The 11354-nt window shown below is 38.4% G+C and overlaps 1 protein-coding gene across 2 annotated transcripts; it reads left to right on the top strand.

The window, feature by feature from the left end:
- Nucleotides 1-2047: 2047 nt before the first annotated feature.
- On the top strand, nucleotides 2048-9441 carry LOC133994149 (heterogeneous nuclear ribonucleoprotein A/B-like). Of its 2 annotated transcripts, XR_009927089.1 has the most exons (10): nucleotides 2048-2123; nucleotides 3540-3811; nucleotides 4195-4363; nucleotides 5082-5240; nucleotides 5930-6061; nucleotides 6165-6267; nucleotides 6575-6721; nucleotides 8153-8233; nucleotides 8381-8479; nucleotides 8774-9439. XR_009927089.1 is itself a non-coding variant. In XM_062433367.1 (9 exons), exons 2-8 carry the CDS (start codon nucleotides 3564-3566, stop codon nucleotides 8221-8223), a joined length of 1029 nt encoding a protein of 342 aa, XP_062289351.1. In that variant the 5' UTR covers nucleotides 2048-2123; nucleotides 3540-3563; the 3' UTR covers nucleotides 8224-8233; nucleotides 8381-9441. The 2 variants fall into 2 exon arrangements, 1 of the variants encoding a protein (XP_062289351.1); XM_062433367.1 differs by having other exon boundaries at nucleotides 8381-9441.
- The last annotated feature ends 1913 nt before the right edge of the window (nucleotides 9442-11354 follow it).

Genomic DNA, 11354 nt, shown 5'->3' with positions numbered 1-11354 from the left:
CACATAATAGCAGAAATAACAGTCAAAATCAATTGCACAGAGGCTGAGATGTCCTGACTTTTAGTAAGTTTAGCTCCAATTATTATCTTCTCAAACTTTAGAAAGATATTTTCAGAGGCGCAGAAAACATACACTTGTTTTCTTTCTGAGTGAATAAACTGATCTTTATGTGTATAATCAGTGGAAGGTTCCTTTAAGATGTCTTGGTGCTTTTACACCCTGATCCTGAAAAAATAAAAATAAAAATTACTATACCAGTACCCTAATCCAAGTACCCTTAAAGTGATACCGATAACAATTGAGTACTTTATTCGATATCCATCATGAGAATAGAAGCATCAAATTGCATAAAATGCCACCACTCCTTCACATGGCAGTGGGCCAATCACGTCGCATTAAATCAAAGCACGCTTGAGTTGATCGGCTGTGAGCAAGTCCATACAAATAGTCATATTTTCTAGCTCTGGGTGCAAAAAGGGTTGATTGCAGGTATCGTTTGATGGAACACGTTTTGACACTTGGTATCGATTTGTTTCAGTCAGTAGCTTAAAGATATAGAGTACTGATACCCAGCCCTAGTCCTGAGAGAAACTAAACATTAGATATGCATTTTAAATGGTTGAAGTAACAAAACTTTAAAGTTGAGCATTTTAAACCCTTTTTAATTTTCAATTTTAAATCTTTTCCGATGTACAACGCTTTTTGTTCTAGTTAGTCATGTAAAGAGACACAAAGTTTGTTTTATTGCTTAAAACAGGTGCAAAGAAAGGTACAAAAATAGTAGCTGTGATTTATGGTGTGCACATGTGAGGTGGGACAAGTGTTGACCAACTTGACCAACCACTGTTACTCACTTTGGACATTATTAAGAGTCCAGCAGACTGTAGAGTAACAGCGTTTCTGAAACCATCCAAGAGCATCAACAGTCTCTTTTCCTTAACCTCATTAACTATGCACAGACACTATTGTCCACTAGTCGTTCCTCTCTACCTTTCTTGTGGTTTTTGTCATTGTTAGGTAGACCTATGTCCTTTGTATATCTGCACAGACCTTTTCATGAATAAAGCACTGTAGAAGTGTGACTGTTTGCTGTCTTCTTCACATGTGAGACAGGTATTTGCTGGTGTTTAGTTTACAACCCCACACACGCTCTACAGACAAACACACAGGCAGTTATTTAGACTGAAAAACATTTTTTTAGACAAAATATTTATTTTAGACAAAATTTTGAGTTACTTCAAAGACCTTCTGCTTTGTTTCTTTAGCAGCTGGAGTGTTTTCTGGCAAATTCACCAGAAACTTTGGGAGGTTTCTTTTCTGGCAGTTCATGCAGATAGTCACTGTGGTTCAGGAGTTGCAGCTGTTGTATTCCCTCCAAAATAGTGGTACAGTAGTGGTAGATGTTAAGTTAAATGTATTTTTCTCAGTGTGCATTTGAAAAACTGACCAACTCAAATCTCATGTCAGGTACAGCTTTGTCACAAGAAATGATTTTTGTATATATAATTATATTTTATCACAACTGCAAACAATCGTAAAAACTTTAACTAAAACTTGTACACCATTATCACACAGCCTAATCTCTCTCTTTGTGTGTGTGTGGGTGTGTGTGTGTGTGTGTGCGTGTGCGTGTGTGTGCCTGCAGGGCTGCTCTGTTATCTCCACCGAAATAGAAACTGCGCAGAGAAATTAAACCACTAAACTGTTTCACTTTTGAAGCTGCTTGAGAGGATTTTTCATTTTCTCATCCACCGAGTAAAAAACAAACATAAACTGATATACTAGTCGTTGTAGTAGCATGAAAACACCGAGCACACACTATCGTATTGATTAAAATGTCAATCTGAATCAAACAACAGTGAAAAGAATAGCGAGGGGACAGGAAACAGGAAGGACATTTGTTCTGCCGTATTTTTTTTTGTCGTCACTGCGTAAAATAAGCCAATAGCGTGTCTCCTTTAATAACTCAAATGATTTTATATCCAATCACAGGCTTCGTCATTACGACGTCAGCTAGCCCTTGGTCACATCCGGTCGTATATATGTTGCCACGAGTTAGCGGCGAATTTGGAGAGTGTCCATTTTGAGCAGCGAGTCGGCGTCTCCGGTATTTTCCTGTTAAAGTAAGCACACTTCATTGTTTTTATTTATGTGTATAAATGCATGCAAGCATGTTGGCCATTGCGTAGCGTCTCACATCGTTATGCTTTTCCCAATCGAGCTGATTTGTTCATATAATGTTTCATTAGCTGTAAATCCATCCTGCTGCCTTGTTAGCCACGGCGGTGCTAATAAACCTTAACGTGGTAATTACGCGGAGTGAGCGGTCCATTCACCGTTTGTAGCAGGAATAAAAGTCGTGCACGCTTTGAAGGGGTTCACTGATATTTTATTTCTTGCATCCGCTTTTAGTATGTTGTTGTTTTTATTGAGGTCCAGGCTGACTAGCTGCTAGCCGGGCCTGCTCTCTGCCCCGAGCGGTAACGGAGCAAAGCGCGGTCCACTTGAATGCTCAACATGGAGATTCAATGAGGTTTATTACTGCTTTTTGTTCGCCAACTGCGCGTTTATAGTCCAGTAAATACTTGGCTGTGCTTCCTATTTACTGCCGGGTGCAATGCATATTTATTTATCTAGTCTCATGTAAACAAAACAAAGATTATTAGTTTTTAAATTAAACTCATTTTTAATTAAGTAAGCATGAGTTGAGCGTTTTGTTAGCATTTGTGTAGCCTGTGTTGTAATGTAGGTCTTGCACGGGTTAACGTTTTAACTTTATGCATTTAAGCTGTAAAGTTTTGCATTTTTAGAAATGCAAAATCGGACCTTTTGAACTCACTCATCTCCCGCTGCATGTTTAAGACGCACTACACAAGGCCGGATTATGCTGCGTGATGAGCGGAATGAATGAGCATATACTTTATCCTTTTAAGATGTACGGTGATTCACTTTCCGGGCCCCAATAGCCCCAGGGTCCACTGTATGAGTTTCTTTAGGGTCATTTCATCACTATAGGGCTTCTACTGTTAGTCATTAATTTTCTTTATTAGTCGTTTGGTCTAAAACGTCAGAAATTTGTTATGAAATTTTAATCCCTGTTTCACAAAGCAGTGTTTGGGGCCTACATTTCTAATATACTAACATTTTATATTATAGAGGACTGAAGAAAGCAGAACATTCACTTTTAAGACTATCACATGAGAACATATAGTATCCCCCCCAGAAAATGACTCAAAATTAATATATAATAGTTGGCAATTTTTGATGCAGCTCTAGATTAACAACTTATACATTCGCTCCTTTAAAACCCTATTATGTGTCCTGAATAATTTATCTTGTAGTCATGTCTTCTAGATGGACCTCTTGTCAAGTTATATCACTTTATTATTGTAATTGCACTTGCTGCCTTTTCCTAGACAAAGCCTGGATATATTCAATCATCACAAATTGTCACACTAAAAACTTGGGTCCAGGTAGTATTCTGCACACTGGTTAATTTGTTTCTTTCAGTCTTTAACAGTTTTCTTGTTGTGTCTCAGTCTTTCAGAGAACCCACCGTTAGAATGGCAGACGCTGAAAATCTGCTCATGGAGACATCAGAGCAGAACGGTAACGAGGGAGAGGAAGACCAGAACGGAGCCGAGCAGGAGCTCATGGGCGGAGAGGATTGCCAGGATGGTCAGGATGATCAGGAATGCCAGGATGGCCAGGATGGCCTGGAGGGCCAGGAGGGCCTGGAGGGCCTGGAGGGCCAAGACAACGGCACAGATGGAGGCAAGATTGACGCCAGCAAAGGAGAGGAAGATGCTGGGTGAGTCAGTTCCTCTGAGACCATTCATACTTGGCACATGTGAACCCTTTTGGTTTTTGCTGAAGTTGTACCAAAATATATAACATCATGACACACAAACTAAGGCTTCACCAGTGACTTAATGAAACTAAATTCCAGGACTGTATAACCTTGATAACAGGATAATGACAGGCATTATAATACTAGTTGTCAGTCCTGAATGGATCTTATTAATGATCCTCCTAAGTTATTGACTTAAACTTAAAGAAAATCAGATAATGGTACTCCCAGGTGTATTAAAGACTAAATAATGAGCTATGTGATCTGCATCAGCTAAGGCTGCCTGTGCAATTACCGGGGTAAAAGAGTAAGAAATGACCAGGACTGTGTTACTCTGTTTGTAGTAAAATGTTCGTGGGCGGCCTCAGCTGGGACACAAGTAAAAAAGACCTGAAGGATTACTTCAGTAAGTTCGGCGAGGTGTCAGACTGCACCATCAAGATGGACTCCAACACTGGCCGATCTCGAGGCTTCGGCTTTGTCCTCTTCAAAGACTCTGCCAGCGTGGACAAGGTGGGTCTACTCTCCATTACCTGAAAGCTGCATCATCAACTTACATTATTCAATATGCAGAGCTGCAGCTGATTAGTCGAACATCAAAAAAGGAAAACCACAATTATTTAGTCTTCATAAACAATCGAAAAAAATATCTGGTTCATGCTTCTTGTAACTGAATATAATTTTAAAATTTTAAAGAACAATCAATTAATTGACAATGAAAGTAATTGTTGGTAGTAGTAGTCCTAAACTCAAGTAAATCAACTTTCACATGCAGACTAGAGATTAAGGCACTACTGTTATGATGCTGGATTTATGTTCCAGTTTAATTTTATTTTTGGTAATTTTACTTGGCATTCATAAACGATATTGGAGTGAATGAGTGAGTACTGGGGATTGTTTACACATAGACAGCGGTCTTTTGTGCTAGCATAATGTGTTGCTAGCAGATACATCTGAGTAGCACATTGTGACTAATGTCTAATTCAATTTTGATAAATTGACCTCAGACAAAGGCCATGTGTTGGATCTTTTTGTGTTGCTTGAAATAAAATGATGCACTTCAAAGGTGTGGCTGAATGTTTCCACACTATTCTCATAATGTCACTTCTGCAGACAGTTACTTCAGGTCACACAGCGCAAGGGCCTGGGGCGGGGTGTTTCAGGGTTCTCGATCATTGTGGGTCTAATTGCTCGTGGTAGCTCTCATGCCAACTTTTGATCGTGTCTGCAGGTACTGGAGCAGAAGGAACACAGACTGGACGGGCGTCAGATTGACCCCAAGAGGGCGATGGCCATGAAGAAGGAGCCTGTCAAAAAGATCTTTGTTGGCGGTTTGAACCCAGAAGCAACTGAGGAAACCATCAGGGAATATTTCGGGGCCTTTGGAGAGGTCTGTTCACTAGATGGGGCCACTTAAAATACCTGCTGTTTATCATAATGGGCTGCAAAGATATAATATATTTTGTAGCTTTGAGTCAGTGGGCAGGTGCTCATTTCATTGTTGCTGCCTTTTGATTAGCCTTGCTCCTACATATAATTATACGTCTCTAACGATATAGGCTGCAAGGATAGTAGCAATACACAATTTAATGGAGCTGGTCATTTTGAGCTCTTTTTTTTTTTTTAATCACTTGCTATCTACCACAGAAATCTAAAGAGATGATGCATTATTCAATTTGAATCCTGTGGCTGCCACACAGCAATGTTTAATTGGTCTAATCCTTGAGATGGGCACAGGCGCCTTTTCCTAATTGAGGGACTGGCTATTGAGCGATTGGTGTTCTGAATCCAAGTTGAAGGTTTTCTTAGGACATGTGGCCTGTGGAAAATGATTATTGTTAACAGATGTTCCTATACTTGTTGAATATTAATGGCATGATGCATTAAGCAATCTTTTAGGAAATGTAAAAAATCTGCTATAGTGAGCGAAGAAAACTAGTAACAGAAAACTACTGGCTACAGTTGGACTAATATTGGGCCGTGGTGTCACAAGGTTACCAGCAAAAAACATCTATGAAATGAAAAATGTGGATCATGTTAACGTTTTAAGCAGTACCTCCACACTCTTCTTCCTTCCAGATTGAAACCATTGAACTTCCCATTGACCCCAAATCAAAGAAAAGGAGGGGTTTCATCTTTATCACATACAAAGATGAAGCCAGCGTCAAGAAGTGTCTGGAGAAGAAATACCACAACATCGAGGGCGGCAGGGTATGCACGCTTAGAAATTTGCTGAATCTGCTGGTAATTGAAGAATTTCACTGCCTTTTTCCATCCACTTGTTTGAAATTGTATGTTTGCATCTTCTCCGCAGTGTGAGCTGAAGATCGCTCAGCCGAAAGAGGTGTACCAGCAGCAGCAGTATGGAGCGGGACGAGGCGGCGGTTATGGAGGCCGGGGAGGGAGAGGCCGTGGAGGTGAGACAGATTTTTAGCACTTTCTGGCTCTGATCTTGTATAGTGTGGGGTGCAATGCTTTAAAATTGAACACATTTTACGGTCTGCACAGCAAAACGGAATGAATGTATTTGGTATTAAAAAGTCTCTTCTACATGTTGAAATAGAAGTATAACCAAATAATACATTAAATGTAATTTTAAAAAATGGGCCTGACCTGCAATGCTTTTACAATTGCATTCAAAATGGGATTCAGCTTCATATGTTTTGGGTTTCCAGAAAAGTTGTGCGTTCAAGTTTTCATGTGAGCTGTCACTTTGTGTCCTAGGTCAGAGCCAGGGCTGGAACCAGGGATATGGAAACTACTGGAACCAGGGATACGGTAATCAAGGCTATGGCTATGGTGGATACAGCGGCTATGGCAACTATGACTACTCTTCTGGTTACTATGGATACGGTCCTGGATATGATTACAGTAAGTTAACACACAAATGTCATGTATAGTTTGTCATGGTTTGGGATACAAAAAACCTATTTATTTATTTTTAATATACACAGACCTGATTGTGTGGGTTGCTTATATAGATAAGGTTTGAATGAACAGTTCTACTTTTGGGTAAATACTAACTTACCTCTTCTCAGTGTGTGTTAAATAAATAAGGAGCTAAAGCACCTCCAAAGGTGACTAAGGTAACTAATATAAACAAAGCTGTAACGCTTAGTCGAGCAATGAAAAATCCACCGGCAGCTATTTTAATCGTTCATTAATAGTTAAAATGTATTTGGTAATGTAAGTATAGTTAGTTGCAGGTAGGGGTGGGCAATATGGCAAAAATACTATTTTGCAAGTTACTGAACAGTGTTCAAGATTAAAAAAACATTGTTTATTACATAATAGAACATTTTCTTGGGTAAGGGGCTCACAAACAACATAAAAACATGTAACACGGAAAGACACATAAAATTACATTAAACCACAAACGATTCCATAAATAACTAAGATTAGGTGTTAAAAAGTAGTGAGTCTATTTGGACTTGTTTTTAAAATGGATATTGCAGTAAATTCAAACTAGTTTCACAGCTGAAAAGCAAACAGTTGATGTGTAGAAGCTTTGATAGTTTGCCCAACACGGCACACCAGAGCTGACATCACGCAAACTAGTGCCATGATAGAAGTTAGTGCTACCAGTTAGCAGCCGTCCTAACAGCTAAACAGTGACGTTTAACTGCAGCCCAGCTGTCAGATTAACATGTGTAGCAGGTCCTTAAAACTGCAGTAGATTTCACCACCAAACTGAAAATGCAGTACACGACTCTCGCCGTTATCCACTAGCAGACTGCGCTCCGTTTCAGAGCTGTACTGATACAATGTGCACTGTAGAACGATCCTAATGATCTCTCTGTAAAGGCAGATTGTGGAGACATTTTAATTTTTCACAATCTAATATTGTCATATCGCACACCTCTAGTTGCAGGCCTAAATTTAGCACTTAAAACTGCAAGAGATAGTTGCACCATGTAACACTCAATAAACAGTAAAATACAGCATGACGCACTTTAAAAAAAATTTAAAAAGCATTTTACTGCATTGTATTAGATAACAATGTGCATATTGTATATGTATTTGTCATCTGTCAATGTTGGTATTCTTCAGTAGTGCTTTGGCAATATAGATTACTGATCTGTAATGCAAATAAAGCCAATTTGTATGCAGCATCCTGTAGTCGTGTAGCTGTACAGAGACTTATCTGCCACTCAATGACTACTGGTCATCTGCACTATAGTTAGAGACACTGACCCTCCCCCCACCAAATAGTGTCATCTGTTTCTGTTAGGGTTTGGGTTATGAAACATCTTGGTAACATGTATGTGTTTCTGACCTGTCTGTCCTCTCTCTGCCCCACAGACCAGGGCAGTGCCAGCTACGGGAAAACCCCAAGACGGGGGGCACACCAGACCGGCTACAAGCCATACTGATGATCACATGGTGGGTACGCCCTGGATAACACTTGCTATCCCTTTTGATACTGTCACCGTACCATAAGTTATACCATGAACTGATGTGATGAACCGTATGTGAGATGAATTATGTGTTACTGAATAAAATGTAAATTAGTTTTTGTCACCTTCTCAGGACTCGCGATCCAGTGAGACCGACAGCCGGACGGATACACTGATCCTGACTCAACCTCTTTTATGACAGAAGACCATTTGTACAGAAAACAACAGAAATGTAACTTTTCCATGTTTTTTTTTTTGTTTTGTTTTTTTTATCCTTTTCAGTTTTTAGGTATTACTTTTCCCTTTGGTGTTCTTTTTTTTTTTTCTTCCCCTCCACATTTCCACAGAAGGAAGTGTAATTTTTACTGTACTTTTTGGTACCTGTTTTGATTCTAATGTATTGTAAGGGTTGTATTTTACATGTTTGCTGGCTTTACAGGTTAAAAAAATCTTGGCGCTGTAAAGGAGCTTTTTTTGACAAATAAAAGCCGTTTTCAGTAATAACTTTTTGTTCTGATGCTTCCAGGCTCTGGGGTGGAAGATTGAAACCAGCTCAACAACTTTTTTTTAATGGTTTTATTATGATGATTTTTTGGTTTTGATCTGTAATAATGAAAAATGTTAGGCAGGTAACTTTAAAGTTATTTAGCTTAACTCAGGAATTGTATTTCACATCCCCACAGAGGACACGTTTGTGTTTTTGTCTTTTTTTTTTTTTTTTTTCTCCATTTTTACATGTAGTGTAGTGTACCATTTAAGGAATTTAAACTCTCAGTCATAATTCCTTAAACCTTGAAGGACTGCCTGAAAGCTTTTGTCTAAGATGTTCTGATTTTACAAAGTAAACACCTCAAAGCATGCACATGTGTTGGATGAAATATAATATAGCCATGCAGCCACCTAACTACATGTAACTACGGACCTCTTACTATATTTACGCCATTTTTTATTTTTAAACCAACCAAACTGTTAGTTTCTGTGCTGGTTTAGTTTGCTTGTCAAGTTATTCTTAGAAATAACTTCTGAAGTTAAATGTCTGCTTAGTTTTTCTGGATGGACTTCAGGCCTTTGGAGTGTCCTCAGCCAGTGTCCCTGGCTGTATATTAGAAATAAACGTTCTTGTTTGTAATTGTTTTTCCTAATGCTTAATGTTACTGTTAATTATGAACTGAGCCCTGAACAAGAGCTTTGTTTTTCAAGAGTCCCTAAAAATGACTTTCTGTTCTATATTTCCCTAAATAATCCAAAATTTTAAATATTTTGCCATTAAACTTTTTACTTGGCCAGAAATGTCAAGTTTGACCTGAAGATACCAATTTACAACAATTATGGATTTGTCAAATTCAAAAGTGGCTATTTAATATGCTCAGCAGTCATGCTGTTTTTATGATATCTTTACAAAGTTAAAAAACTGAAGCATTTCGGTCATACACTTACGACTAAACAAGGAAGATAAAAAAAAAAAAAAACTGAATCACAATCCCCTTGGAAGCAAGAAGTTTTGTGGTGAAAGAAGTCACTTGGGGAAGGGGGCAGTCTGAAGGTCTGGGGTCACCACAATGAGGCCAACCTGAGCAATATCTAGAGTTTATTTTCCAGTCAATCCAGACATTAGATAACTGATCGTAGAGTAAAATCAATGGAAGTAATTTGCCTCATAAAAATCAGTGGTTCATCTTCTGGGGATCATTCACATGCACCATAGATGATATGGAAATCCAGCCACTAGTTCATGGATATGGATTAAAGTCAGATGCTACAGCTTGCTTTAAAAAATAAAGCATAAAGCTCAGTATTTTGTCCAAAAGAGCACAAATTTTCCTTTAGAAATAAATACAGGCACTTTATCCACTATGTACATGGGGTTGAAAATGCCAGTTTACCTAATGATGAGCCTGACAATAAATAAGGACATATCACACAGAGCAGTTTCTGTAGTGTGGTGGCCTCACATTCAAATGCCAGCCAAAGACAGGTGTAACACAATGACAGCCAATGAAAGCATTTGTCACGCTGTCCAAGGTGCTGAACTACTCTAATGCAGCAGTTTTCACCTGAATATTAAAGGCCGATTGTCTGGATGCAGGTTTGAATCCCAGTCGAGGCAAACACCTGTCATACATGATCAAAGATAAACAGCTAGTTTGAATCAATAAGCATGACTACATCTTTGTTGTGCACCGTTTCTTCAAATTATCATTTGAGTAGTGGTAATAATGTTTTTGTCATGATTTTCATATAATTGAAGAAGTGAGTAATTCATTCAAGAACTTAAATGTCGAGTGACTTATTTGTCTTTTGGCCATGTAGATTTATGACACTACAGTGTGGTGATTTCTGGGCCACACAACATTACAGAATAATAGTTCTGTGTGACAGTGTACTATTTAACAGAAAAACAAAAAAGGAATGCAAAGCAATCATGAGGAAAGAAGAAACGGCAATAATGAGAGTAGAACAAAGACAGACAACAGGTCTGACTGATTTTTCTGTTATTTTCCCCCAAAGAGTAAAAATAAGTCAGAAAAAATGTAACAAAGCATTTTTTTTTATGAACTATGATAAACAAGTTGAATACAATAAACAAACAAAGACACGCTGTCATTAATGCAAAGCAGCACCTCTGTTCTTTTCGGGTTTATGTGTATACTTCAGGGCCACCATATCTCTAGATGCTACTAAATCCAAGACACTGCACCTTTAAAGCTGTCTCATATCAATATTCTAGGGTTCGATAATTTCTAGTCATTTGTGAAGACAAATACAAATAAAAGTACTGGCAGCCGTCACTGTGCTGTGTGGTAAGCCAAATATAATGACAGTTGCAGCTCCTAATGAAGTGTGCTCAGTAAGTGCCATGTATAAGGATAGCCACCAGATGGTGCTGTTTATTAGTTTATTTTCCTAGATTTGTTACTGTTAAAGTTCATTATGTTTTCACATTACTGCAGTTACATTATTGTTACCACTGTTATTCAATTCATTCGTATTGTTTGAAGAAAGTTGTCACATAGCCTCTTTTCTTCCTGTCTTTATCCAAGGTATTTAGAGATTATGGCCATTTTATTATACAATGTCTTTTCAGTGTGGGGTGAAAAACAAATGAG

Source organism: Scomber scombrus, chromosome 14 (genome assembly GCF_963691925.1).
Source record: "Scomber scombrus chromosome 14, fScoSco1.1, whole genome shotgun sequence".
Taxonomy (NCBI): Eukaryota; Metazoa; Chordata; class Actinopteri; order Scombriformes; family Scombridae; genus Scomber; species Scomber scombrus.
The sequence above is the reverse complement of the archived record's forward strand: the minus strand, read 5'-3'. Positions and strand labels throughout refer to the sequence as shown.

What these genes read in the sequence shown, in the direction of transcription:
- LOC133994149 (XM_062433367.1), top strand. Translation starts at nt 3,564, where the DNA reads ATGGCAGACGCTGAAAATCTGCTCATGGAGACATCAGAGCAGAACGGT. An exon ending in ACTCTGCCAGCGTGGACAAG is followed by an intron (nt 4,364 to 5,081) that starts GTGGGTCTACTC and finishes TCGTGTCTGCAG; the next exon opens with GTACTGGAGCAGAAGGAACA. An exon ending in ACAACATCGAGGGCGGCAGG is followed by an intron (nt 6,062 to 6,164) that starts GTATGCACGCTT and finishes TCTTCTCCGCAG; the next exon opens with TGTGAGCTGAAGATCGCTCA.